The 27986-nt window shown below is 44.4% G+C and overlaps 6 protein-coding genes across 7 annotated transcripts; 3 read left to right on the forward strand and 3 right to left on the reverse strand.

The window, feature by feature from the left end:
* Nucleotides 1-224: 224 nt before the first annotated feature.
* On the reverse strand, nucleotides 225-1723 carry snu13b (SNU13 homolog, small nuclear ribonucleoprotein b (U4/U6.U5)). The gene is made up of 3 exons (XM_079293789.1): nucleotides 1530-1723; nucleotides 1239-1359; nucleotides 225-708 (listed from the first exon to the last, which is right to left on the reverse strand). The coding sequence occupies exons 1-3, from the start codon at nucleotides 1530-1532 to the stop codon at nucleotides 446-448; spliced, it is 387 nt and encodes a 128-aa protein (XP_079149915.1). The 5' UTR covers nucleotides 1533-1723; the 3' UTR covers nucleotides 225-445.
* A 443-nt stretch (nucleotides 1724-2166) lies between these two features.
* uqcrc2b (ubiquinol-cytochrome c reductase core protein 2b) lies at nucleotides 2167-6955 on the forward strand. 2 transcript variants are annotated; one of them, XM_079293718.1, is made up of 14 exons: nucleotides 2167-2251; nucleotides 2654-2740; nucleotides 3109-3258; nucleotides 3424-3488; nucleotides 3585-3641; nucleotides 3788-3912; nucleotides 4700-4797; nucleotides 4889-4946; nucleotides 5086-5181; nucleotides 5270-5469; nucleotides 5580-5660; nucleotides 5758-5834; nucleotides 6381-6534; nucleotides 6631-6955. In XM_079293718.1, exons 1-14 carry the CDS (start codon nucleotides 2219-2221, stop codon nucleotides 6712-6714), a joined length of 1365 nt encoding a protein of 454 aa, XP_079149844.1. In that variant the 5' UTR covers nucleotides 2167-2218; the 3' UTR covers nucleotides 6715-6955. The 2 variants fall into 2 exon arrangements, with proteins under 2 accessions (XP_079149844.1, XP_079149843.1); XM_079293717.1 differs by lacking the exon at nucleotides 2654-2740 and adding an exon at nucleotides 2776-2877 and having other exon boundaries at nucleotides 2170-2251.
* An 833-nt stretch (nucleotides 6956-7788) lies between these two features.
* On the forward strand, nucleotides 7789-13406 carry LOC306795275 (modulator of smoothened protein-like). The gene is made up of 3 exons (XM_079293739.1): nucleotides 7789-8309; nucleotides 11412-11624; nucleotides 12211-13406. Exons 1-3 carry the CDS (start codon nucleotides 8204-8206, stop codon nucleotides 12393-12395), a joined length of 504 nt encoding a protein of 167 aa, XP_079149865.1. The 5' UTR covers nucleotides 7789-8203; the 3' UTR covers nucleotides 12396-13406.
* A 1326-nt stretch (nucleotides 13407-14732) lies between these two features.
* On the reverse strand, nucleotides 14733-19850 carry tmem235b (transmembrane protein 235b; the record flags this gene model as incomplete). The annotated part of the gene is made up of 4 exons (XM_079293974.1): nucleotides 14733-14962; nucleotides 19197-19334; nucleotides 19508-19576; nucleotides 19673-19850. The coding sequence occupies 4 exons, from the start codon at nucleotides 19848-19850 to the stop codon at nucleotides 14733-14735; spliced, it is 615 nt and encodes a 204-aa protein (XP_079150100.1).
* A 560-nt stretch (nucleotides 19851-20410) lies between these two features.
* birc5a (baculoviral IAP repeat containing 5a) lies at nucleotides 20411-23159 on the reverse strand. Its single transcript, XM_079293568.1, has 4 exons — nucleotides 22995-23159; nucleotides 22387-22496; nucleotides 20903-21020; nucleotides 20411-20658 (listed from the first exon to the last, which is right to left on the reverse strand). The coding sequence occupies exons 1-4, from the start codon at nucleotides 23100-23102 to the stop codon at nucleotides 20566-20568; spliced, it is 429 nt and encodes a 142-aa protein (XP_079149694.1). The 5' UTR covers nucleotides 23103-23159; the 3' UTR covers nucleotides 20411-20565.
* A 587-nt stretch (nucleotides 23160-23746) lies between these two features.
* faap100 (FA core complex associated protein 100) lies at nucleotides 23747-27922 on the forward strand (the record flags this gene model as incomplete). Its single annotated transcript, XM_079293491.1, has 8 exons — nucleotides 23747-23902; nucleotides 24003-24121; nucleotides 24271-25151; nucleotides 25276-25432; nucleotides 25517-26444; nucleotides 26526-26633; nucleotides 26935-27021; nucleotides 27116-27922. The coding sequence occupies 8 exons, from the start codon at nucleotides 23747-23749 to the stop codon at nucleotides 27245-27247; spliced, it is 2568 nt and encodes an 855-aa protein (XP_079149617.1). The 3' UTR covers nucleotides 27248-27922.
* Nucleotides 27923-27986: the final 64 nt, after the last annotated feature.

Consider the following 27986-nt stretch of genomic DNA (forward strand, 5'->3'; position numbering starts at 1 on the left):
TATCTTCACAAACTCAGATATTAGGTGCTGTTGCATTTGGTTCCAATGAAAACATGCAAATGACCTCAGCAGCGTATTGCCCTACCTACCTAGGGCTGAAATACATTTTCATCCCCAAATGTATCAACTAACATCAATTACAAATGACATGGGACACTTCTGAGGTTGTTTACGGTAAACTACAAAATCTGAATGAAAACATTGAAATTAACAGAACACTAGGGTTTAAATAAAAAAATGTTTTTATTATGAATCAGGTGATGCAATGGCAAACTGATACACAAAAGTAGACTCACTGTCTGAAGAAGTAAAAAAAGAAAAACATCTATACTCTCTTGTCATGCATTACAGCTTTTTTAAAATCAAAAAACAGAAGATTCACTTCAATCTGGAATTTGTCTCGTCCTTTTTTCAAGGAGACGTTGTCACAACAGTGCAACAGAAATCAGACGAGCAGTCTCTCAATCGCCAGTTGAACCGACTGAATCTGCGGTTTGAGCTGAGACCCTTCCTTTATGGTGACCGAGGTAGCTATGACGGGGCGAGACACCCCACAGGCCCGCCCCAGGGCCTGCTTGGAGCGGACAAACACGTACGGGACGTTCTTGTCCTCGCAGAGCAGTGGCAGGTGGAGGATGATCTCCAGCGGCTCAGCATCAGCAGCCATCACAATAAATTCAGAGATGCCTCTGTTCAAGGTTTTAGTGGCTGGGGGGGGGAAGAAGGAGAACACAGTTAGCACAACGTGTGCACATTATCACCATTACATCATTAGTTAAATCAGTGTTTAGCAGTAGCCTACTGGTTTTAAAACTGATTGTGAGATTAAGCTGCACAGTTCTTTAATCTATAGAAAATGTAAATAGTGCAAACCATCGATCACAACCTCCCAGAACCCAAAGTGATGCCCTGAAATTGCTCTTTTACCCGAAACAGTTCAAAGCAAAATCTGTTTGTAATCATAATTTTGAAAAGCAGCACCAGTAAATAATGCACATTTATGCTTGACAAAAGGTGATTCAGTGTATGATCGACTTAATCTATAACAGTGGTTTGATAAAGTCTTACAGTGATAATACTTTACCACCTAACAAAACCCAGCTGTGTTTAGGACCACGCTTCACACTTTCCTGATGTTACATTACCTCTGAAAGTAGTGGATAATCAAATTACCATCTTACGTGAACCCACTAACTAACGTAAGTTACATTCTTGTCGGAAGAGTTTGGTGTCCTCACCTTCATTAGCCCCCTTCCTCAGCTGCTTGTAGTTGGAGGCTTGCTGCACCAGGTCCAAGATAGTTTTGGAGAGCGTGGCGTCGGCCAGCGGGTAGGCCTTCGGGTTGACTTGGGGTTCAGACTGGTCACAAAACAATAAACACAACCACATTAACAACGGGAAGGAGGCACATCGAGTACACAAACAAGTAGACGTTATGAGTTAAAGGTTAGTTCTCTCTGCAGCCTAGTTACTTTCGCTAACGTTAGCTAGTCTGTTAGCTTGTTAGTTCATTCTGAATCAATACTCACCATTGTGAACAGTTTGGTTTCTTGTATTCCGGCCCTCTCGGCGAAATGCTTCACGGAGGACTATTTTCTTTCACCTGGGCTAAAAAGGGCAACAAAACGCGAGATAAGTTTTGTGTCAGTAATATTTAGTGGCACTACGAACTCTCTAAACTCTGTTGCATGCAGCCAGTTCAATCGTTCACCCCACGTGTGGAATACCACACATGCGCACTGGCGACACACGCTGTAAACGACCGGAAATACCCTTTTTTTTCCCCCTGGCTGGTTGTTAAAGTAAATTGATAATGCTGAAATGTTCAATGTGAAACAGAAAATAGTCTTTCTTAGTGAATATAGATTTATGTACATGGAATTTAAGATGTGCTTGTATGCATTTCTGTGACTTGTGAACCTAAACAATTTATTAATTTATAAAATAAAGTAAAATTCCTCATTCAATCATCAGTACTAAGCCTGGAAATATCTTGCCACAATCTCTGTGTATAATGACAAAACAAGTGTGGCTTGTGCAGTCCATAAATGTCTTTCTTTCTCTACTGTTCAGTTTGTTGTTGTGTCACATTCATCTCCCTGCCAGCAGGGGGCGCACGCACATTATCCACGAGGTACTTTTGCGAGCAGGGAACGCGCTAGGGATTGTGGGTAGGGCACTTTTACGTCAGCCATATTGCTCTGGCTGAAGGAGAGCGATGAAGGGGATTCGGGGAATAAGTCAGCTATCGGTAAGGACTCCGTTACAATAGTTTATGTTTGTGTCTCGGGACAGCGTTCGCAGTCTGTTTCATTCCTCGTGTGAGTGACAGGCGGTGTAAACACTCAGGGTCGTGTCCGGTCAAGGTGTGATGATGAGCAGAAATTAAAGGAAGCAGCTAGTCGTGACCCTTTGCTCAACCAGCAGTAACCAGACTGTTAACGTTACATAATAAACAACAGACAGGCCGGTACACAAACTGAATATTATTTATTTAAGTCATGGCGAGAAAATAAACACCACTGCTCTTATCATTTCACCATCTTACATGCCTCTGATTTCCCTCCCCTCAAACTTCCCTTGCATCAGTCAGCCATGGCAGTACAACACAGAATTGTAATGTCACGCCTTCCCATCTCCTCTATGTTTCCAGACGAGGCTTTACGCGGCTCAGGCTGCCCGTAGGGTGGATTACACCGAGGCCACCGAGCACGTTAAGTTTCAGCCGCAGGATGTGCAGGTCAGTGGTTGTTGACTTGTGTTTCTTCTCCGCAGAGACACTTCCATGTGGCTGCCAGAACAGGCCAGTCCCTTGGTCAGCCCCTGGCTGGCCTCAAGCTCTCTCCGGGAGCTGCCCACTCCTTCCAGGACGTCCATGTATGTTGGTGATGAGGATGGGTTGGCTCCGTCCAGACACAGTGGTTTTTAAATCTTAGAATGAAGAGACGAGTTGGTTTTGTCGGAACAGATGTCGCTCATGTCTTTTATGTTTGAGCGTTGCAAGTTTAAAATGAGAATCATTGGCCGACATGTTTGAACTTAATGTCTATCTGTTCTTTATGTAATGGAATGATGAAACTTAAGGACATATCTCTGTGTCCTGTCCAGGTGACTAGACTGCCCAGTGGACTGGTGATCGCCTCCCTGGAGAACTATTCCCCAGCCTCCAAGATCGGAGTGTTTGTCAAGGCCGGCTGTCGGTATGAGACCCCTGAAAACCAGGGGGTCACCCACCTCCTCCGGCTGGCCTCCAACCTGGTATGAAACTGCACAGTTTTCTGCAGTTTCAAACAACTGTTGGTCATTTAGTATTTGGTCCTTTCTCCCTGAGTTTTCACATAGTATTATTTATCCCCAATGTCGAGCACGAACATTTTCCATCTGTCTTAGCTCGGTGTTGACTTGCATTTTCTGCTTCTCCAGACAACCAAAGGAGCTTCATCTTTCAAGATATGCCGGGGTGTTGAGGCAGTGGGAGGCAACCTGAGGTCAGCAACCTCTTAGATAAGTCATAACAAACTATTGAACACAAGTTTCTTCCACGATCAGCATTCTTATCTGGATGTCTGCATGTTCCTCTGCAGCGTGACTTCCTCCAGAGAGAACATGATCTACACCGTTGACTGCTTGAGAGATGACATGTGAGTCTTTGAATAGCATCAACACGAGTGAACAGGAATCGTGACGTGTCCCACGTTTGTAGATATGTTTTGAGTATCTTTTGGAACAGAAAATAACTTGTAGTTTGAGTTACATGATCGTCTCCCTTTTCATTGCTCCTCTGCAGTGACACAGTGATGGAGTATTTGATCAACGTGACCACTGCCCCAGAGTTCCGGCCATGGGAGGTGTCAGACCTGACGCCCAGAGTAAAGAGGGACAGGGCCCAAGCTGCACAGAGTACTCAAATAGGTGGGCCTGTAGTTCCGTTGCAATGACGCAGACGCCCACGTTCGCTTCTTGATTGGGTCTTATCAGTCACAACGTGTCCTTCCGTGATTTGTCACGGCCCGATCACATGATCCTTTTCTGGAAGAATACAAACAAAATCAGCACGGACTACCGGTGGTGAATTCAACATGGATAACGAATTACAAGCGCTGCTGATCTTGTTCATCCGAGCAGCTGTTGTGCAGTTAAATTCAGCATTTTACAATGCTGCTGATGCCGACATGTGCAAGTTCATTGAAAAGTAGTCCCGGGACTAAAATTGCCATAAACCTTTTGGTGGAAACACGGTTTATGGTTATTTTGCCTGCAATAATCCGACTTTGGACCTCATCCCAAATATTGTTTGTCCACATTGGTTGATCAAAGAGCGACTTACTTTCTTATTCCCGCCTGCCTGCTACAGAGCATAGCCAGATTAATGACCTCTTTGATGCTTGATTGTACTTGTTGACAGTACTGCCACAGTTAAAGCTGCGACCCTTGACCTCGTCTCGGCTGTAAATGACAAGAAAGATGTGAAAGTATCTAGGTTAAACATTTTCAACAAAAGTCTGGTTATTCCCATAAAAATCTGTTATTTACTTCAGTGACAAAAGCAGATCACTTCAGAACCAAATTCCATCACTGTTTCTTGGAAGTCTCCACCATACAGGCAGATCGATGACTTATCAATTAAGAAGACATTGAAAATGTCAGCTTTAAGATGAGCATATTGCATTGTGATCGTGCCTTTTTCTGTCTTTTCCAGGTGTGCTTGATGGTCTGCATGAAGCCGCCTACAAGAATGCGCTCTGTAACTCCCTGTACTGTCCCAACCACATGGTTGGCAACATCCAGTCTGGGCATGTAAGTCTTTTTCAAATGTTCATTTCTAAAGATTTATAGTGCAAATATTACCCCATTTAAACCTTTTCTAATGTTTGTATTTTTTCTCCAGCTGCACCAGTTTGTCCAAAACAATTTCACAAGCTCAAGAATGGCTCTTGTTGGACTTGGTACGGTTCATTATAATTTGTAATTTATAGTGATAGCAGTATTGTATGAACTTGATGTGTTTTTATGGCACGTGACAGTGAGTAATATACCCAGTGTTTTCCTTAATCCTTGAGTGTAAGATGTTCGTCCTTCCTTCAGGTGTGGACCACACGGTGCTGACGCAAGTTGGGGAGCAATTCCTCAACATCCGCAGCGGGGCCGGCACCACCGGGGCCACGGCTCAGTATCGTGGAGGTGAGCCGAACCGCCATTTAAAAAAATAAATAACTGTCACCGCACGGCTTAAACTTTATAATGTAACGCCCTAAATTCCTCTCTCTAGGTGAGATTCGCCTGCCCGGCATCGGCAGTCTGCTCCACTCAGCGGTGGTGAGCCAGTCGGCAGCAGCGGGCAGCAGCGAGGCTCTGGCCTTCAGTGTGCTGCAGCATTTACTGGGAGCTGGTCTGCATGTCAAGAGGGGCTCATGCGCCTCCAGCAAGCTGGTCCAGGCTGTTGCTCAGGCAACTGCTGACCCCTTTGATGTGAGTGATTGTCAGTTTTTGATATCAACTTTTAAAACGGGTCATTCGTCGAGGCGGCGACTGGTTTAAATCATAATTTCAACATGTATCCCCATTTCTTTCTTTTTCAGGTCAGTGCTTTCAACACAAGCTACTCTGACTCTGGTCTGTTTGGCGTCTACACCATTTCCCAGCCTGCAGCTGCTGGTGATGTGAGTATCCAAACGTACAAAGAATCTGTTCAACAAAGTAGCTGCAGGAAACAGTAAGGTGTGTTGCTGTAATATCTGTCCTCCTCCGTCTCTCCAGGTGATTAAAGCCGCTCTAGCCGAGGTGAAGGCTGTTGCTGATGGTGTAGTCACAGCTGCCGACCTCACTCGGGCCAAGTAAGACATACAGCCGGACAGAGACACGACTTTAATATGTTGCCTCTTTATAAACATGTAGTCTAAATTATAACCATGTAGCTCTATAACCAACTTCACATTTTGGCCTGTAACCTTTAAACCGTACGTCTAACAAACTAAATAGTTCATTTTTTTGCTGCTGCTCTTACACATTTTGAGCAATCGTCACCAAATGTAGTCCAGAACATCTCTGGACCGTACAGAAAAGGTTATTTTTTCAGATTCTTGTTGTTCCATACTGTTTTGCTGTAACTTGGCCTCGAAGTTTGCTTTGTGGGCATTGCTTATATCATGAAAAAATATATATCTCCTGATAACTTTGTCCTATTGCTTCCACATTTGGTGGACATGTGGAAATAGGATGTCTTGAGTGATTCATCACAAATGTGGTGCCATTTGGCCAGTAGGTGGCACAGTTGTATCTAACTATAAGGAAAGAAGTTGCGTCTGTCTCTGAATGTATGTAAGTCAAAGGTGTTCCTCCTAGTTTGCATTATTGTACCTTCGGCTCTGTTTTCTGTGCAGGGCCCAGCTGAAGGGGCAGTTCCTGATGTCACTGGAGACTTCGGAGGGTTTCCTGGAGGCCATGGGCACTCAGGCTCTGGCCGAGGGATCCTACCGCTCCGCCGAGGAAGTCTCCAAAAAGATTGACAACGTCTCCTTGACTGATGTCGCCAACGTAAGACGTCTGGTTCTTGGTCTTTCATTTACTGTGTGGAAAATGTGTTTTGTAGTTAGTAATGGTGCTCTTAACTTTCTTCCTGGTTATTCGCAGGCTGCCAAGACATTTGTGACTGGCAAGAAGACTATGGCGTCCAGTGGCAACCTCATAAAAACTCCCTTCGTGGATGAGCTCTAAAGCCCTTCCCTCGTTTATATCTTGTACTCTACACAACAGGTGTTGTTTCCTCTACGTTTAGACAGAAACGAGGCAGAGGTCAACAATGCTGTCGTGCTGAGGGATACAATGCCACCGGGTATCTAGAGGTGTTCTAACAGTATATATTCAGCTGATGCTGCTCTGGCACATCACAAGATTGTGCTCCACTCATCTGTCCACATTAACTGTATAGCTAATGTAAAATAAAGAATAAATTCTATCTACCTTACAGAGTTGTATGCGTTTTGTTGTGGTGTTTTTGATACTATCGTATCACATGAGTTTCATTTCATCATTGGAAGCAAGCATTTCACTAAAACAATCCTGACTCCAGATCCACTTGCTTGCTTGTTCTTCTGACAGACTCAGACTAAATATAAATGAACTGTCAAGTTAACATGGATGAGAAGTCCAATGAAGTGCTCAAAATCATAGAAGAACAACTACAGTTCTGTGGTAATTGGGCTAAATTCATCTGATGAAAACCGTGTAACACCGTCGAAAGCTCCAGAGCAGGCAGGTGGACCTCAAGTTTTATCATTTCTGGTTTTTACAACTTTTTTAGTGTAAAAAAAACCTGCCGCTTTGTAGATGTGACGACATGAGTGTGAAGGTGTTACTTAAATTGCCAAAATGCGCCCAGAGATGTTTTTGGATATCTTTTAAATGGTCACCCCTGCGTAATCTATGACGATGGAGAAAGTACCAGCAGCGCGAGCAATTGACAGATTATCTCGCGAGAAGTGTTCACTTACAGACATGGAGATGCGAGCAGCCTGCATTTGAGTTGTAACTGCGGAGAGAGGACCGTCCTGCTGACAACACACTTGCTCCGCGTTTGAGAAGGTTTTTAAATAGATTAACTGACGATATGCAGCATATTTGTGTGTCAGTGCACCAGAAAAGCGCTTTTATTTTTTGAGCATGGGCGGCGTTTCCCGTCTGTGTGCGTCCAGAGGACAGAAACAGCTTCTGTAAGGGGGGAGGGGGAGGGGGGGCTCGGGGCTCCACGCAGACTGAGGAAATAAGTCGGCTGCCTGCATGAATCCTCCTTCACTGCTGCAGGTTTAATCAGCGATTACTGCAAAGTCTCCAACTCGCGTTCTGCTAATGCCTCCGGGATGAGGTGGAGCATCCGGAGCTAAAGTGATCCATGATCCCGTGCAGGGACTCACTCGCCTCCGGGGCTTAAGAAGGGCCAGCTGGTCGGGTCAGGCTCGGCTGTTGGCGGACTAAATGAAACGGGATATTGTGAGGGACCATCCTGCTCATCTCACCGCCTTGGATCAACCACGATGTGCAGACAGATCGTGGATCAAGCCGACCCCTTCACCATCACCGCAAGTTCCCTAACGATGGCTGGCTTCAGGTTACTGACTTCTACATGTCCCGCCTCCCTTTAGGTGAGAGAGAGAGCGCGAGAGCGAGAGAGGCACAAATACACTGACCTCCACCTGGGGCCACAGACATGGATAAACTCACCGTGATATCAGGATGCCTCTTCCTCGCTGCAGACATCTTTGCCATCGCCAGCATCGTTAACCCGGACTGGATCAGCACTGGAGAGTCAGCTGGTAGGTTGTTGTTGTTGCACGTCGTCCCACTCCTGCACAGTTAAACGTGGTCAGGTCATATCACTGTGGGAAAAACATCACGTAAATATCTGTGTCAGAAGTTGCAACAGTTGCAAACAAACACTGATAAGTTGTCAATGGAGTGTGGTGGTCAACATGTTTGGCTTGTGACCCATTCAAAAGAATCAATGTCCTCACAGGTTATCACAGATGTGTTCCTTTGGTGGCAGCCCAGATGTTTTCTCTCCAGGAGCCACTCATACTGTAAATACATGCTGCGTCGTTATAGTGTAGTGGACTTTAAAGGCCCTAAAAACTCATTTTCTCAATCAGTTCAACACGGAAAACACAATTTTCTGCCAAAGTTTTGGTTGTTTGACATGCAGGATTTCTGTATTTGTATCTGTTCTCGTCTTACTGGAGCTGAAGGTGTTAAGCTGTGTGTCATGTACATTCACCGATCAAGATTTTGCGACATTTGAACGAAAATGTGAGTACAGCTATTGTGTTGTTTGAAAAAAACACGATCAAAATTCATGCAGCAGATCCAGAGATGTTGTCTTTTTCATTCCACTTCCTTGTGCCGACGTTGCCCACAATGCAATTCGACAATCGACAATTCTGTGAGCGATTTCGGCGCGTTTTAGTAGCTGCTAATGCAGTCTGGAGCCGCTAGTCTCAAGCAGCGATGAGGAGCGCTCACTTCTTTTATAATGAGTTCCCCTTTAACTTTGAACAAATCCCAACTGAGGATCATTGACACAACTTTACTTTGATTCTTTCGTATTCAGTCAATGGATATTTAATGTGATAGTGAAGATTTGAAATCATGTTAAAATGCATTTACTTTGGGACAAATGATTGTGTCTGATCGGATAGTTCTGATTTACATACATCAACGTCAACAGCTGTTGTTCTGGATTAAATGACTACTTTGTGACCTGTATGATCCTTGTAAAAGCCAGTCAGCATCATTTGCAGCGAGGCACATTTCCTTGATTGCACACTCAATCCTAGAATCCAACAGCCTGGCCGGTTATTGCATGAGAGTAATATTCAGATGCAAAGTCCGAAAGCTAAACATTGACTAAAACTGATGCAACACAACACACAACCGCACCACCGCAGTATGTGCACAGCTGCCCGAGGTTCTTGTCCGCCTCCATCCTCATGCCACAGTGGAGCAGAGATAAGCACGCAGCCGGCGTGCCAAGTGGATTTCATTTGTTGTCAAACCAAATACTGACTGCCGCAGCAAGTTGAGTACATAACGAGCAGTTTTTTGTTGCATAATTAAACGAGTAACCCCGCACCAAATCGTTCTCGCTCAATGATCACGGTAGAAAATGGACTGTAGTTCAGACCAGCTGAAGGTTTTACCTCCCATTCCCTCGCAGTAAACAATGGTGTGAAATGACTGTACTTACTGTACTAAAAGCTTTCTGTTCTCGCCTAATTAGCCAAACAGCACTAACCCGAAGGCAGGAAGTGTTGTTGGGGAATACAGATGTGGGACTTTTAATTCGGCCTCCTGGGAGAGTTCTTCTTCCCACCTGGAGAATTACGGTTCCTCAGGCTCAGTCGTGACGTATTTTGAAAAATCTTTATTTTTCTTTTCCCAGCTCTGTTGTTCGGTTGGCTCTCTAGATTTGTAAACACATGGAAGCAGAAGAAGAAAAAAAACAATAAACCTATAATATAATAATATAATAATGATAAATATAGCAGGCTCAAGCTCACCGTCAACATGAACGCTGGTAACTTCTTAATAGTTCATCAAGAATCACACCTCGTCCTTTAAAGAAGATTGGACTGATAGCGTTCCATACAGCGTTCCATAACATATCCGGCCGTTTCCTGTATAACATAGTAATACCCGACGTTCCCATACCAAGATAAGCATACACAGTTTTTGTGGCACGTATAACATACAATGACTAATTTACTGCTTTCACTTTTTCTTCTGCTGGCTCTCCTTCATACTAACTCAAGTTTATTCATATTCTCGCTCTCAATCATATTTTCATTCAAAACAAAAGCCACTTTCCACACTGGCGTGAGGCAAAAACACTTTGATGTTGGACTTGGTTGGTTGTTTTATTTTTTGCTGTGAAGGGAAATTAATGCCCTTATTTACATTGGCCCCCACCCTGCGGCATGAAAGGATGCGTTGAAATGGAAGAGGATATCCTGTGTCTGAGGGTGCGGTCCAGGCCTGACGTTCCCCTCATGGACCCAGCACTTTATCCGATCAGGAGCTGAAGCCATTTCAACGATAAATATTTAAAGGGCTGATGGATAATGGGAGTCGCACTATGAGCATGAATACAATCTGTTTTATTGTGTACGTGTTTTACATATTTTACACATTTATTTTAAAATACTAAACGGTTAAATGTAAATTGAAGGGTCTTAATGGCTTTAATTACCAGGCGTTATTCAAAAGCAGCTTATTTTTCTCTCAATTAAATGATGTTTCAGTTTTTCTCCTTGTTTGTCCTGCGCCCGTTGTGATATTAGTTACTTGTAATTTTGGCCATCGTGACAATTATATAAATTCTACAGTCGCTGGGTTTAAATCGCCCCTGAATAAATCCATAAATCCATAACATGTTTGAAGCTCCTCTTCCCTTTGTGTCTGCTTGGCAGGCACTAACTCGCTTGCTGAGGATAATAAGAAGGAGAAAGGAGGGAGGCAAAAGAATAAATGAAGGTGTGGGAGGATTTCATTCTGCAAATTTCATGTTGTCTTCCATGCAGCCAGACTGGATGCAGAGTAGAGCAGATGCAGCATCTCTGTTGGACTCCGAATGTGTGTGTGTGTGTGTGTTTACTGTTAATATGCTCCTCCCTGACATGGCAGCAGCCACCAGGGAGTCAGGGACTCCTGGGAGGCCGCCAGGTCTTCTAGCCAGAGTCAGCACACAGTGTTGGGGAGTAAATATTCATGTGTAACTGAGTTACATATCAAAATGCTGGCGATTACATCCGAATATATATATATACTTTTCCATAAAAAAGCTTATCTGTAGAATATAACATGTATTCTGTTGATCTGATCCAGTTTAAGTTCGATTGAACTGTTTCTCCGTCTCCGTCCAGGCTCTCTGACGGTGGGTCTGGTCCGGCAGTGCCAGACCATCCACGGCCGAGACCGGACCTGCATCCCCCCGGAGCTGCCCCCAGAGTGGATCATCGCGCTCTTCTTCATCATCCTGGGCATCGTCTCCCTCACCGTCACCTGCGGTCTGCTGGTGATGTCACAGTGGCGCCGCGAGGCCGCCCGATACGCCCGGTGGATCGCCTTCACGGGGAGTAGGTGTTCACGGCCGTCCTCCTCCATCACAGCCACAAATGTCAACCGGCAGGAAAATGAAGTTGAGAGCAAAACACAAGCAGTCTCAAAATGTTCTGCATCAGAAGACCGAGGACATATTTTCCTTTAAAGCATCTTTATTATCACGTAAAGCACCACATCAGGGTCAGAAATGAACTGCAGGTGGTTTATAAAATGCCGGTGAAAGTAAGAGATGGTACTTAAGAATCTCCTGTGAAATAAATGGGGCTTACCGTTACATCAGAATTTCAGGAAAGCTTTTAGTCTGGTAATTATGAGCAGCTTGACAAAGTGAATCCAGATGAGATGGTTTCTATTTTTAAAGGCAAGAGACCGAGTTTGCCTATAAGACAGAGCAGGAGCTGCACTCCACTTGGCTCTGAATGTGGAAAAATATGAAGCAGTTTCTCGCTGGAGGCCGTTTTAACGACACATGTTCATACCTGAAAGCTGCTTTAAAAAGGTGGTAAAGAAAGCGGTTGCGGGTTGATCAGAAGAATCACATTTACACATGTAAGTGTGTCGTACCTGTTTAATCCTCTTTCTGCCTCTTCTCTGTCACAGTGGTCCTGTTCTGCATGGCTGCTCTCATATTCCCCATCGGCTTCTACATCAAAGAGGTTGGAGGACAGCCATATAAGCTCCCCAACAACACGGTGGTGGGCTCCTCCTACGTGCTCTTCGTTCTGTCCATATTCTTCACCATTGTCGGACTGCTGTTTGCCGGGAAGGTATGCCTGCCCGGCTGACGTCCTCCTCTTTTTGTATCTTTGGAAGAACACCACAACTGGAGGTTGAGTCTTGTTAGAATCGACTCCTCCGTGGCAGCGTTGGAAGTTTTGTGGAAGTAGAACTGAACCGAGCAGCACCCGTGTATGTTTTCCCCTTTGGATGAATTGTCATGGGAGCCGAAATCATCGCGCTCCATGGCGATTGTTCCGAGACTGAGCAGAGAGCTCTGGAACTGGATTCAAACATCCGGACTTTCACGGGGAGCCCTGTGGTATTTTCCGTCATCTTAAGAGCTCATGACAGATGAGATGCACATAGACTGATGTCTCAGGCCCGATAGCGGCCAGTTACCTCGACGATGGTGGAGGCTCTTCCTGACCACAGCTACATGGAACAATGTGTGACACACACAACGGACTTCTACTTTCTAGGCACAGTTTATTTATTTGTTTAATTGTTCAGTTTTTTAAAAGAACCTTAAAAGACTGATACTGTTGAGTGAGTGGCTTTGGATCAACTCTAAAATTCTGGCTCGATGAAATGATTTAGCATACAAATATTAGATCTGGAACATAGCGTGGGCATTATGGGAGTGAGTACCTTCAATAGTGTGGGTCAGAGGTGAGCAGGTCAAACCTGTGCTGGTGTCTGTTGCAGCGTTGTTACTTTTCGTGATAATGAATGAATCCTCCACGGTTTTGAGCATTTCCTGTTTGAGCACCGTATCAAGAAATGACTGAATCCATGACTCGTTTTTTTTTTGAGACGCCGACTTCAGTTCTGTATAAATGAGCAGACAGCCAGTCTGTGGCATGTTCTAGAAACACTGATGTTCTGGAAGGAGCATGGAAGATCTCATCTCATTAAAAATGACTCATTGGAACACCGACTGTCTCATCAATTGAACATTGTCTTTTAGAAGACCATGGTACCGTCATGATTTACAATCTCAAGTGGTCAGAGTTGGGTTCATGACAGGAAAATACGCCATTTCTTCTTTCTTAATTCAAAGTGACTGTATATTGGAATGTCAACATATAGCTGCTGTGTTTTAAAACTTCGGCTGAAGGATTTTCTCTCAGTAGCTCATGTAATAAAGTAAAATATATCAAGATTAGAGCTTAAAAAATGGCCTTCTTGCTTTTAAAATCTTAGATTAGATAAATGAATCTGATGCCCAAAATAAATCTTTTCTGCAGACGCTCCTGCAGCGAAGCAGCGGCTGTTTAGACCAGACTCTCACTCACACACACACACACACACACACACACACACACACACACTTTTCATCCCTTGTGTGGATGCACAAGGGATGTGGTGGCGTACGTTTGTGTTTTTCAGCCAGCTAATGAGTGACAGCAGCAGGGATCCGGTCGTCCCACTCTGCTCACTGCTGCTGCCAAACATGAAGAATACAAACTGCCTTTGACGTTCAAATCTCCCGGTCACATGTGCTGCTATTTCAAGCCCTGAAATATTTATGTCTGAAATCTATTTGGTCTGTTTTTGTGTGCAAATGTTGCAGTTGTCAGGGCAACAAACAAAGTAGGAGGAGAGAGAGACTTTGGCACTGGCACCAAAACATGAGTAGTCTCTCTCTCTCTCTCTCTCTCTCGCTCTCGCTCTCACTGAATGATACAGACACTGTTGTGGATCATATACCCGCAGTACTGAAGGAACATGGGAACAGTTCTCATAGAACCAATGCTGCTGCAGTAATGTAACATTTTTAAACTGCGCTTAAGTGGAACAAATATTTATTACACATTTTCAGTAGAAAAACATGTAGCCGACATGTTATCATACATACAACACTTTTCAGTTTTACTTGTGTTCCAACGCCGCACACTGAAACGCAACAAACAAATACAGCTTACAACAAACAATCGGCATTAGAAATACAGACGACATGAAATGTTGTGAGAATAAAAATGTATCTATAGATCTAAAGTATCATGAAAGTTTTTTGAAAGTGTGAGTTTCTCAGTTTCGTTTGGCACATTACATTCCTATAGGATGACAATAAGCAGGTGAACACATGGGGGCTTTAAGGAGCCACTTCAGTTCTAACCACAAGAGGGCGCAATTGGTCAGATTGAACTCAGAGCAGCCCCCCACTTCACTTGATGTAAATCACCACATCGCCACTCTGAAGCAGTTTAATTGAGACATTTAACTTATAAAACACTCGTTTAAAAACAGTCCAACACATCTTTAGTTCAACATGTATATTTAGTGAAAGCCTTAATGGTGTCCAGCTGTTGTTTGTTACCTTGTTCTCAGGCTGCACCACACGGCGGCAACACGTGCAGTTCAGTACAGTTCGAGCCTCCGTACTGAATGTGTTGCATGTGTCAGGTCATGGTGGGACGGCCATGCTGCCGCTTGGCCATTCGTGCAGCCACCAGCAGCAATATGCCGGCGAGGAGCTCCAGGCCGTAAGAGAGCCCGGCCAGACCCAGAGACCAGCCGAAAGAGGTGTCGATATAGGCCAGACCCTCCGGCCCCACCACCCTCTCGATCTCAGCCAGGGCCTGGTACGAGTACACGATGTAGAGACTCACACCACTCAGGGTCAGCTGACCTGGAGGGACATGCATTGCATACACACTTAAATTAGTGCTTTACTTATTATCTTGGCCATCTGTTGATTGAAAAACATTTGAGATATATTCATGTTCGAAGGAGCAAACACTCAAGTCATCGTGTTACAGAATTACGAATTATCATCAATAAAAACCAGCAATAACATCACGCCAAGGTCTCATATTGTGTGAGACATGAAACACATTGACGTATGTGTCCTCTGCTGACACAGTAGTCGTCGGAGACTGTGCCACACACACAGTCCTCACAAGTTTCATGGTGTTGCTATTGGAAACCCTCTACATTTGGAACGCTTGCTACTGGTTTTAAGGGGATGCAAGTGGAGCGCAGAGTCTACCCGGGGCGGGAATAATAATTGTTTTATTACGATCACACCCCGAGGTGCTGCGAGCTCAGAGAATGAGCAGGAGGCAGCATCTGAAGTCTCATTTTTATGCAGAGAGGCACAGAACAGAGACAGAGACCGGAAACTGCCTCATGTATTGTACATGTAGGACTATTACCTCTACTAGCACTGCTGCTACAGCTCAAACTAAAAGTCAACACCATTATTCTTTCAGCAAAAATAAAACAAGACTCACTGGTACTGGTAGATTTTTCTGCTTTTTAAAAAAAATCTTCTGTGAAATGGCACTGAATATCTCGGGGGTTTGGAGTGTTTTTAGCCAAACAAACAGGCAACATGTCAGCCTGGCCTCTGGGAGGTTGCTGTGGTTGTTTTTAGCTGTGGATGGAGAGAGATGGAGGGAGATGGAGAGATATATCCGTCTGCTACTTTGGTCCAGACAAAACCGTCTCAACAACTTTTGGATGAATTGCATTGAAATGTGAAACAGACATTCGCGGTCCCCAGAAGATGAATCCTAATGTGGTTGACGGTCCCCTGACTTCTCCTCCAGTGCCACCATGAGGTGCCATTTGTGATTTTGGGTGAAATATCCCAACAACTATTGGATAGCATGCCACACAATTTGGTGCATTTTACAAAGAACGTTCTGTGATTTCCCGAACTAGAATTCGTCCAATAATTATGTTTATGATCAACACCTGCAAAACTAATGACAGTCCTATGTATTTCATATTCTCATGTTTTGTCCTACTGGTCCTGTTACTGTACTGTAATTAGTCAAAACAGATTTCCAGACACTACAACGCAGAAAACAGCAGCAATAACAACATTAATGTTTGTGGGTTAGGGACACAATATTAATGACGATATATCATGTACTTCTTCAGTGTGGATTGGTTTTTTTAACATGGAAGCACTTTGTGGATATGCTCATTTCACAGGAAACGTTCCTCAGAATGGCAATTACCCTGAAAATGAAATACAAGGGAAGCAGTGGAATGGCCCTGCAGGGAACCCAGACAAATACCCAGTCGGCTTTTTAATGGTTGGGGAGGACAGAAGTTGCAGCATGAGAACAAAGACGGAACAAAGCATTAACAGAGAGTTCTAACACAATAAATATATACAGTATATATATATATATATATATATATATATATATATATATATATATATATATATATATATATATATATATATATATATATATATATATATATATATATATACAGTATATATATATATATATATATATATATATATATATATACAGTATATATATATATATATATATATATATACACACACACATGTGTGTGTATGTAATGCAATCAGGCATGATCTAATTTTCTGTTTGTTTTGGGGGTTTATGAACACAATACACAGTGACTGAGGAAGCACAGGTGATCAACTTTAATCAACTTGCCACAGAATGTTTTGAAATTACATAATTTTAAGAGGGAAAGAAAGCCGAACAACAAACAGGGCAAAGATACATTTGGGGGACAACAAAGACACTAAAAACGAAATAAATGCCTTGCCTGGAGGCGGTCACAACTCAACTGAATCCAAGTCAAGCCTTCTTACATTCCACACATCGCCATGCGCTGCCGATTAAAAGGGAGAACATCAGGAGTCTTTTAATGTAAGTGTTTTCCCATCACAAGGTCCTCTTGATAGAGATCATAAGGCGCCCAAGAGATGTTCAGATGTGCACACCAATAACTTCATTACTGCAAATACCCAGATTAACATAATGGTGCTAACATGGTTAACGGTAATCTAACTCGCCTAATTCATAAAATCTCTTTGAAAGTAAAATAATGACCAGGTCGGTGTGTGGTAGGCAGCTTAAAAAGGAAGGATTGGAACACCAGATATTTATTTTCTGACCCGAAAAACAAATAGCATTTGTCTGTAACTAGGGATGCGACGATGTAGGATTGTATTGCTGATTGTGCAGCTTTAAAGGTCATTTTATGTTGTTGACAGGTGCAGCATCAACAGTCAAAAGTACAATTATGTTCGTTTTGCATTTGCACAGAGTGGATTGAGTAGCACAGCGGTTCCCAAACTTTTTAGGCCGCGCACCCCCTTCTACATCCCGACCGGCTTCGCGCACCCCCCCCCCCCCCTTAATAAAAAAAAAAGAAAAAAAAAAAAGTTTCAATACCTTTCAGTGACACAAGGCGTCACTTTTAAAGAGCAATACGGATGCGAGCACACACGCACAGGCTCAGAGGCAGATTATCACATTTAATTTACAATTAATGACCGACTAATGTAGCCAGGATGTCTTCGGACAAAGCATCGATGCGGCGCGACACAGTGTTGTTGGACACCGGGATCATGTCCAACTTTTTTGCTTCTTTCTCTCCAATCATACATTCCACCATCTCTCTGGCAGCTGGCAAGCTCACGTCTTCGGCGATTGTGTGCGGTAGCCCCTTTCTTGCTATTCTGTGACCAGATATGAAGCCCGTAGTGCGTCATTTATAGACCAACACATGAATGAGACTGCAGTTGTTTTTGGCTGTTTTGTAACTCCTCCAATTTCGATATAAACAATGTAAGGGGCTTTTGACTTGCACTGGCATGCTTGGTGTTCAGGTGGCGACGTAAATAAGAGCTTCAGACTGTTAGCCAGAACCTCACTGCACACCACGCACTGTGGCTTTGGGGAATCTGCGTTGCCAATCCAAGTGAAGCCCAGACACAGATACTTTTCATCATTTTTCCTCTTTTTTTCCCAGTCTGCGCCGTCTCATCTTCCTCTGACTCTGGCTCGATTTATTCTCCCCCCAACGCACCTCTCCGTTCCCCTCGCCTCCGATTCCTCTCTCTCTCTCTGTCCCTCTCCTCTTTTACAACTGATAGCTTCAGATGTCCCACCTGACAGTTTTTAAATTAAAATTACATTGTTTTTTATATTTAATATTATTACACCATCAGACCGCCATTACACTTTTCCTCTCGCGCACCCCCTAGAGGCAGCTCGCGCACCCCCAGGGGTGCGCGCACCCCACTTTGGGAATCCCTGGAGTAGCACATGAGCAGAGAAGATGCTGTACGAAAAGACATTCCTCTCAATCAAAACACATTTCAGGTTTTGAGACTCATCGAGTGTTATTGAAGACGGTATGAAATGAAAAACAGAATGTTAGAAAGATGCAAATTTTTGACAGCAATTGTTTTCTGAAGCAAATTCAGACCCCCCACAGACCGATAAAAGCTCTCATAACCCATCCGACAGAGTACAGGATGAAGCCTTTTGATGTAACAGAAGCAAGAGCTGCCCCACACACACACACACACACACACACACACACACACCTGCCCCTTCATGCATACTTAACCAATATGGCCAGATCTAACAGCCAATCAGTCTTTGGTGGTAATAAACGTCAGTCCCTTTGGCCACATGAGGTCAATAACTATGAGTGAGGTCAACTTCACCTCTGCACATAAAGTGTTCACGTCTGCAGAAATGAACCACGTGGCCGCTTGCTTTACTGCCACACTTCAGCCATATAAACTGCACCTTCCTAGTGTTCCACGTCCCTCTGTAATATAATCAGTGCATTAAATGTTGCATGAGTGGAGAGTACGACCGTAAATCACAACCACATTGATTGTGACAATTTTCTGAGCAAAACCATGAAACTGTATCTGTTCTGTGCTCCCTGTGTGCGCATTGACAGTTCAAGACGTCATGAAAATGACATGTTGCAGTTTCCCATCAGATGAAACGAACACCAAATACTTACACAGGAACCTGGCTGTGCACAAAGACGGGGCTCTGCGGCCCCACTGGAGCTGGAGATGGATACAGTGAGAGCAGAGGAACTGAACCGCAACTTACTGCAGATGAAGAAGTAGACGGCCGTCCGGGTGAGCAGGACGGGGCTCCGAGCCAGGGAGCTGACCAATCCACAGATCCCACCAAACAGCAACAGGACCAGGCTGAAGGGAAGCACCACCACTATTGCACTGTGCATTCCTATGAGTACACACACACACACACACACACACACACACACACACACACACACACACACACACACACACACACACACACACACAGATGGATTAGTAGAGTTATGGCTGTTTTGCCATTGAAACTTCATTCGCAGAGTATATGTGTTAAGATGAGCTGAAATGAAGGAGACTCACTCCGCTCAGTCTCAGAGTACCTCGAGTAGTCAGCTGTATAGGAGTCAGCGTCTGCTGTCATCTTTCCACCTGGATGTCACAATAAAAAGCATCCAAGTTATGTACATTATTTGGGATAATTATTGAAATCATTATGAGAGAGAGAGTTGTGGAAAATTGGCCTACCTTCGTTGATGCTCCACAGTCCCGAGTGTGAGCTCAAGTCCTCAAAGTCGCTCGTATTCATAGGACTCATCTCGATTATGTACCAATATTTGGTTCCGAGGGAAGTCGCCAAAGAAGCGAAGCTCAAAATACCGCAGATGCCGGCTGTGATCACCAGAGAGCCAAAGGTAACCTTCATCCCGAACGAGTGATGGTGGAATTCACGCGTAACGGTGATGCCTTTAACTCATGCGTAATGCGGATTTTCTAGCGTTGATCCGGTCTTTCAAACGTTGACGCGCAAATAAATCCCGACAATATTACGGTGTTGAGGTTCTGCTGCAGAGCTGGTTAATTGAAATGTGAAGGTGGAGATGGAGGTGAACTTGTCCCTGACTGACTGAAGGAAGTCACAGGGCTGCACACGAGTACCCTCACTGAACAGCAGCAGCTTCTGTCTGGGTGGGACTTGAATATTAGGGAGGAGTTTACGCAGCGACTCTAAAGCCAGCTGTGCTATAACTAAATAAAAAAAAGTGTAAGAATAAGGATAATATATTTGAAAATTGTATACGGAGTTGGTGAACGAGCACCGCTGGACAGATCAAGCCAAGAATACCAGCACCGAGGTGTCATCGTAAAATAAAGCCAGACAGTTTGAGTGAATGGGGTTGTACAGCTTTCCTCCGGCTGGTTTAATATATTTTCAGACATCAGTACATTTCCCATCTGAATCCCCCCTCAAATAACGAACACGGGTAACTAGAAAGAACAAGTTTAATGATAAAAACAGATAGCATGACAACAGAAAAAACGTTAAAGGTAAAGACATAAAAGGAAACACGGAAATAAGTTCATCCAGCAAATAATCTCTCACACAGCACCCATCTCATTCATCTGCATCTATTATCGTGTCACTCTTCCCCCGTGGCTGTCTTGATGAGATCGGCTCTTCTCCATTTGGCGGCCTCTTCAAACTTGGTGATGACCTCGTTACAGGATTTGTGCTGCGGGTGGAGGAAATGAAATCTGGATGAGACATAATGTTCTCACAGGAAGCTGGAAAGATTTCAGAGATGGGAGCCTTGCTGCACAATTAACTCTCGTTTAAGACATGTAAGGACAAAAACTAAAGGTAAAAGAACGGATTGGAAAAGTATGTTGGCAGGTACACAGTTTAATCCAACAATCAATTTATTAAATTATGTAAATCGGTAATTTGAAATGTATGGAGTTCCCTGAAAAACGTACAAGGATGGCCTTGTGCCTCTCCTTCTGTAGTTTGAAGAATTCCTCCACAGTCAGCTCTTCTACTTCCTTCTTCAGGGCGATGAACTGGCAGGCCGGTGAATGAGATTTGTGCTCCTTCCTACCAACAAAAAGAAAGTGGAGTGAGGGGTTGACAAATATCTCATTTCAAGGAACATGTGCAAAATGTGCACACACACACACACACACACACACACACACACACACACACACACACACACACACACACACACACACACACACACACACACACACACACACACACACACACACACACACACACACACACACACACACACACACATATGGAAGGAATGGACATCGTAACACACTGTACTTTAATAACATCATAAAAATGTTTATAAAAAATATATTATTAAGTTTTTTGCTAAGAAATGAACTGGTTACCAATATAGGTCTGCTTGCTGTGGAGAAGACAGCTGGTAAAACACTGAATTATACACACCACATACTGTTAAGTTCACCAACAGTGATTTCACATTTCCATTTCAATGACCATGAATATAAATTGAATATTTACAGAGTTGAAGAGTTCACATAGTTAATGCCTGAAGTGTTGATTCGTCAGTCAAGAACACTGCAAAGTGATGCAACACACCGAGGAGGAACGTCTTGTGGATTATAACATCTTATACAACAAGTGAACATTTTAACCGGAAACGGCGCAGAGGCCAAAAGTAAACTCTCACACACCAAAGAGAGGACAGTTAAAAAAGGACATGTGCTTTGCAACATGTTGAACTACAGCCTCGATTATGAATGTTGAGAGCTCTTAGTCTAGGCTTTGACTTTTATTTTCAAATTGTCAGTTATTTTGTCCATTGCTTCCATCACGCATCTCCCACACAGTAAGATTTTGTCACCAGTCAGCCAAAGAGGGTACGTCTCCCTGGGTCGAGAAAAAATGTGTGCATGTCAAATCATTTGGTGGTCATTTACACACATATTTGGCCAGTCAGTTTCAAAGTTTGTAAAGGCAATCTGCAAAAAAAGGTGTGGGGGGGGGGAGAGATAATATTGCATTACCTTATGGGAAATTAAGGGATCAAGTGTTTTTGGAGCTTGACCCATAACAAGGAAAAAAAGGTTGAGGTATCTTTGCCTATGACCATAGTCTCTCAAACGCCTTTAACTTTATTATGGCAGTGCAATATAAAATCACCAGAGTGCCACTTTAACCATATGCATGTATCAAATTATTTCACTTTGCAACCTACTTTATTATTTTTCTGTATGGTTTCAGAATTTATCTTGTGCCATTGTTTGCCGTGAGCTATTTATCTTGCTATTTGTCCATGACGAGTCATATATTACATTTCTCTATAGAATTAGACTACTTAGAAAAATACAATGAACTTAAATTGATAAAGAAAGGAAGCTGCATAAATCTGCTGTCATGTTATTGGCATGTCTGACTCATGGGCCTCATGATGTGATTATCTTACTGTGGGTCGTCCTCTGGCTCCCACCCCTCCAGCTCTTTGAGGCAGAAGAAACACATCGCGATGTCTGGGCTGTTCCCTGAAGGGGTGTGAATGAAGCCAGCTTTCGCCATCTGGAGAAACAAATGAACAGACAGACCACATGAATACTTGATATTTGTTGTAGCTGTATATGGTGAAATGGTGAGTTGATAGACAGAAATATTAATCAACAATCACTTAGTTGTTCAATAAAGGTTTTTTATTACTAAACAAAAATGTCCGAAACAGAAACAGTAAGCAGAATAACAGCAGATCCACAGAACATGTCAATTAACTATTAATTCATTAACTAGTTTGATAATTGACTAATCGGTTAAATCACTTTCCAAGCTACCACTAACTAGTTAGTTACATTAGCGTTAACTAAAACCAGTGAAATCTAACGTAACACTATTCAAATCCTGTGCCTAAGCTCCAAAGCATGCAGGTATTCCTTCAAAACACTTTTAATGATACATTTGACGACTATTATTAACGGTGTTCGTACTTTAGCTAGAGCTAGCTAACTTGTTGTGCTAGCTAGCTAGTAGCCGTGTAGCCAAAGTCAAACCGTTTAAACGTCCACTCACGTTCTCCGGGGTACACGCGCAGTCTTCGTCAAACGGCCACCCCTCGAAAGTTTTCAGTCTGTTGTCATAAAAATACATTTTGATAGCCTCTTCGTTTTTCAGCTCCATTGTATAAAGCGTTAATACAATCAGTGGTTTTACCAACTGCAGCCACCGAGATAAAGAGTGTTTTCAAATGTCGGGCAAATGTTTAGGTCGAGTATTTTGATTGGTTGATGAAGACCACCAGCGTCACGTATTTTCTTCTTCGTGGATCACCCGATCGACGTTTTCATGAAAAAATGCACAGGTACGCCACCTAGTGTTGCTGCGAGCAACTTTTACCGTAAACTTTTACTGGCCTTTTACTGGCCCTGAAACAAAAACGAACAATCTACACTTTAAAAAAAAAAAAAAGTTTTTAGAAGAATACATAACACATGTCTATTCTCTCACCCTCTTCATTGTATCCAGAAAGAAGAATAAACACCAAACCCACATCCACCGTCTGACATCAGACTTCCGTTTGTGTGTCATGGGGAATGTAGTTTTGGCTGTTATTGGTCTAACGTTAAACCGCGACGCGCGGAATTTTGTGAGGGCGTCCCTTCGTCCCATCCTCTGTCAACAATCGGTCCAGGAGCAGCGCTTCCTGTTTTGCCACACATGTTCCGTGTCTTACTGTCTCTCACTAAGATAACAGTGTGCTTAACGTCACATATGCAGACTAGTCCGTTGTCTTATTCTTCTTCTTCTTCTTTGGTGTTTTGGCTATGGAAGGACGGTGTTCTGTTGAGACTTGGGCAGAGTTTGGCTTTTCAGGAACACCATGCACACCGAGGCTCACGTTTGGTTTTGGTACAGATGTGTTCCTCTGCCCTGGCAACGACGAGGTCTATGTCTTCAGTTCGCAGGACAGAAAACTCACGGTAATACGCCTCACACTGCACACTGATCAGGCATCACAAGTAAACTGCAAAGCTAGGTAACATTGCGGTCTACATTTTCTGTGATTGTGTGTTGTTGCAGGCTGTCATCGAGTGTCCTGCTCCTGTGACGGACCTAGTTGAGAGTCATGACAAGCAGTTCCTCTATGTTGCCTGTAGAAGCGGAGTTTATTGTGTCAGCTTACAATCTCTGCCATCCAGGTATGATCCCTCATGTAGGTGGTCGGAAAATGTCTTCCTCTGGTGCACATGTAGTCCAAGTACATGAATAATTGCCCATTTGTACTATAAAATTGGTTATGTTTAATCTCGTCAATGCCCCTTCCTTATGTGACCTTTCACCTCCGCAGAGCTCAAAGCTCCCCAGCTGACGCGTCCTCCAGTCCAGCCGAACTGAAAATGTCCACTGAGTTTCTTGCTGTTGCAGAAGAAGGAGTGTTATCGCTGCTCCTCGTCGGCTCTGTCCTCCTGACTCTCTCTCAGAGAGACGCGTCCTGGGTTTTGACTTCGTACAGATCCTCAAACTATGAGATGCTCAGTTCATTCAGCCTACCACTGGTCTCAGGAGATGTACACAATGAGGCGGAGGGAAAGACGGCAACGAGAAGGAGGCCTCTGCTGACTTGTGTCCATTCTAGTGTTGCAACGCCGCCATCTTCCCCCTCCACTTCTTCAACTGCAAGTGGCGGCCACGTATGCCTCGAGCCGGTCCTCTTCAAACTTCTGTTTGGGATCGACGCCGCCCTCGCCAAGTCACCAGTCATCCTATGTGGCCTGCCAGACGGGCGCCTGTGTTTTCTTCCTCTGCGTCCCCCAGGATCGCGGCTCAGAGTCCTCCACAGCCTCGAGCAGCCAGTCGTATTTGTTGGAGCATCTGGTGTCATGGAACCTGGTCCAGGGCACGCACAGTGTTTGGTGGCAGTGGGCGAAGAAGGGAGAGTGGTGTTGTTAAAATCAGACAAGGGAGGGTCGGAGGGAGGGGGCAGCAGGACGGCTTTTATTGAGGGGTGTGTACCGGGGCCTGTGATGTGTGGCTGTGTGGATAAAAAGCGTCTTTACTACAGCACCGGGTCAGACCTGCTGGTACTGGATCTAGCAGAGGTATCATCTGAGGGAGAAAGCCAACAGATGATAGGGACATCCAGTATGACAGACGCTGCCCTCCAAAGCCCCACGAGTTTGAATGTGTGCAGAGTCGTCGCCTTGGCTGAGCCTACATGCAACACTGCAGGTAAGCAGGCCTAGCACGGAGGTGTTGACTTTACAAATGCCAACCTTAAGGCAAATTCCCTCTGGCAGCTACTGCTTTCAGTAAACACCGCTACTGTATATAATGTATTGCTTTTACATCCAAGGGGAAGTTCAGCTGCTGGGACTGTCTGTTAGAGGGCAGCTCCAGAGGATGACCTTACCTGTGGAAAGAGAGGATGCAAGATTGCCCCCGGTGCCTTCCACAAAGGGGGGCCGCAGCGTCAGGGACCTCCTGTCCGCTATCGGGGACGTCTGTGAAAGGTATACCCAACACAGTACACATTTGATGGAGTTAATATTATGTTTCTGTTGATGTACATGTGATTCTTCCTTGCTTTCCTTTAGAGCATCCGTGCTGAAAACTGCCATCAAATCCAAAAACCAAATTCTGCGGCACCTGAATCAGGTGCTGAACATCAGCTTCCTGCTGATTGCCAGCACAGATACCGAAGAGCCTCTTTCCATCCAGGAGAAGCCAATCAGCTGTCACGCCATGGCCGGTTGGAGCAGATTACTTCAGTCAGACTCACTGAGCCTGACATGTGTCCTGGATAATTCAAGTCCTTATGTTTTGGAAGGAGGCTGGACGCTGAGCATCGCCGTGTTTCCTCTGTCCTGTCCTCCCGGAGCAGGAGGGGAAAGCTCCTCCACAAATTTCTCCTTCCCGTTCCACAATCTCCATCCAGGTGAGACGTTGGAGGTGTCGCTGCCCCTAGCAGCTGCAGATGAAGCATCCTTCCCCATGACAGTCAGCTGCTCGCTCATCTTCTCACTCACCGGCCTCCTGGGCGAGGAGGCCGCAAACCTCCCTGGTCTGCAGGACAGTTGCGTCAGTTTGCCGTTGAACACGCTGACAGTGGATTGGCTGCACGCCCTGCAGGTGACCGGTCCCATCGCCACCCACAGAAAGGCCGCATCTCGACCCAGCGACACGACAGACCCCATCCAAGCTTTTTTGAGATCACGCCGGGTTGGCCGCGGTGGAAGAGGGGAGGGAGGAGGAGAGACTGAGCGAGAGCAGCATGCTGCAAGCGTTCGGGTGTCGTCGGAGTTACTGAGGGACACGTTAGTGTTAAAAGGCTCAGATTTGGACGCTCAGAGGCGCTCAAAGGTGGCTCCTCAAAATGTGGGCCTCTCTCTGCTGGAGTGGCTGTTGTCCGAGGCTCCTGGAGGCGTCGCAGCGGCACGCCATGGAGACAAGATGGCGCTCAGCGGCTCAGTGGTCCACGCGCAAGGTCCAAACGGACACACAGTCAAACTGACTGCAAAAGAGGTAAGGAATGATGGAATGTTGATAAAGGTTTCTTTTTCTCTTTTATACCTTCAATGAAAGTGTTGCTCCTTTGTTCTCCAGGTAGACGTAGGGGAGGAGGAGTCCCTGGCCGCAGTGGAGGTTCAGGTTGAGAGCTCATCGATAGCAGCAGTGTGTGGACTGCATCATGCTGTGCTGCGCCGGATTCAGGTACAAACACACGTTTTTAGAGAAACTTTTTTTTTTTCTTTTGAGGAGGATATAACTGGTTGCTGAAAACTGCTGCATTGCCAGTCTTTCACAAGTTCACACCACGGCATCATAGAAAGACGAATCAGCGATGCATCAAACATGTTGTGGCACTTGGATTGTATCAGAGAGAAACCTAAATCATTCCCTTACACAATCACAATGATTAGACTGTAGCTGCAACCAGACAGCACAACTACCGCTGACTATTCCAGACTGATGCCAGATCAGATACGTTGTCGCGCTCCGTTTCTTCACACAGGCTCTGTTGCAGACGGCCCCCGAGAGGGCTGCTTCTACAAAGAGCATCCAGAGTTTGGGTTTACGACAGGCTCTGCAGCGGGCCAAGGTGAGACCTATACCTACTTCAGTTTGTCTATTTTGCGTCGACTAAGATTGATGTTAACATTCAATTATCTTTGCGGTGTTTCTTTGCTAATCAGCGCCTGCTGCAGCAGATCCGGCAAAGTCGAATCTCAGGGGGTTTCGGCGTGGGCGTGTCCACGGGGCAGATGAGCCAATCGCTTCTCAGCGCTTACCAAGAACTCAGAGAAAACCCTCTCCTTATAATTTAACACGTTGAGCCCACGCAGCTGCCCTCTGCCTTCTCCAATGTTACGTAACCTGTCTTCGCAGCTGACGCACAACTAATAATGTCCATAAATGTGCTTTTACATCACAGTAAATGTATATTTTACACAGACAAGCATTTATGATTCATTATTTTGCTGTTGTACATCACCTAAGTATTCAACCGCACTGTACAAACCGTTACATTCAACTCAAGGTGTCTGTGGAGCTCAGGTGGAATAAAAATATGTCTAAATGGGTAAACTCTGTCTTGCAGCTGGATGAAGGTTGCCGTTTCACAATATCAAAAAGTGTCAGACATGTAGGTGTAACATTGACACATGATGTCTTGTATAACAGTTCTTGAACAATTGCACACATTTCCAGAGGTGTGGTAGATTGCAGAGGTTTGACGATGCATTGCTGATGGCCAAAAAGAACAAAGAAAGTAAGTAAATGAATTTGAAGAAAGCTTGTAATCATCCTAAGAGATTGTCCAAGTGTACATCAAGTCTTGATTCTGGACTAGACAAGACAGGAGGGATCGGTGATTTCTTAATCTGCAATGTAGTATTTGTACATTGAGGAAAGCATCTCATTAAGTCTTCCACCTGTGTGCTGTTAGTCCACAAAAACAACAAGATTCACTATGACTATAAAAAGGGGAAAAACAACCACAAATAGACACAAAGCAACAACAAAGAGACACAAAGCAACAACAAAGAGACACAAAATGACACAAAG

Source organism: Melanostigma gelatinosum, assembly GCF_949748355.1.
Source record: "Melanostigma gelatinosum genome assembly, chromosome: 21".
In the NCBI taxonomy this organism is placed as follows: Eukaryota; Metazoa; Chordata; class Actinopteri; order Perciformes; family Zoarcidae; genus Melanostigma; species Melanostigma gelatinosum.

Coding starts and splice junctions, on each gene's coding strand:
- snu13b (XM_079293789.1), bottom strand. Junction 709..1,238: donor GAGGAAGGGGGCTAATGAAG/GTGAGGACACCA, acceptor TCCCCCCCCCAG/CCACTAAAACCTTGAACAGA.
- uqcrc2b (XM_079293717.1), top strand. CDS start 2,219: ATGAAGGGGATTCGGGGAATAAGTCAGCTATCG. Junction 3,642..3,787: donor GACTGCTTGAGAGATGACAT/GTGAGTCTTTGA, acceptor GCTCCTCTGCAG/TGACACAGTGATGGAGTATT. Junction 4,798..4,888: donor GCAACATCCAGTCTGGGCAT/GTAAGTCTTTTT, acceptor TTTTTTCTCCAG/CTGCACCAGTTTGTCCAAAA.
- LOC306795275 (XM_079293739.1), top strand. CDS start 8,204: ATGGATAAACTCACCGTGATATCAGGATGCCTCTTCCTCGCTGCAGAC. Junction 8,310..11,411: donor CAGCACTGGAGAGTCAGCTG/GTAGGTTGTTGT, acceptor GTCTCCGTCCAG/GCTCTCTGACGGTGGGTCTG. Junction 11,625..12,210: donor GTGGATCGCCTTCACGGGGA/GTAGGTGTTCAC, acceptor TCTCTGTCACAG/TGGTCCTGTTCTGCATGGCT.
- birc5a (XM_079293568.1), bottom strand. CDS start 23,102: ATGGAGCTGAAAAACGAAGAGGCTATCAAAATGTATTTTTATGACAAC. Junction 22,497..22,994: donor GCGCGTGTACCCCGGAGAAC/GTGAGTGGACGT, acceptor TTGTTTCTCCAG/ATGGCGAAAGCTGGCTTCAT. Junction 20,659..20,902: donor AGAGGCACAAGGCCATCCTT/GTACGTTTTTCA, acceptor CTCCACCCGCAG/CACAAATCCTGTAACGAGGT.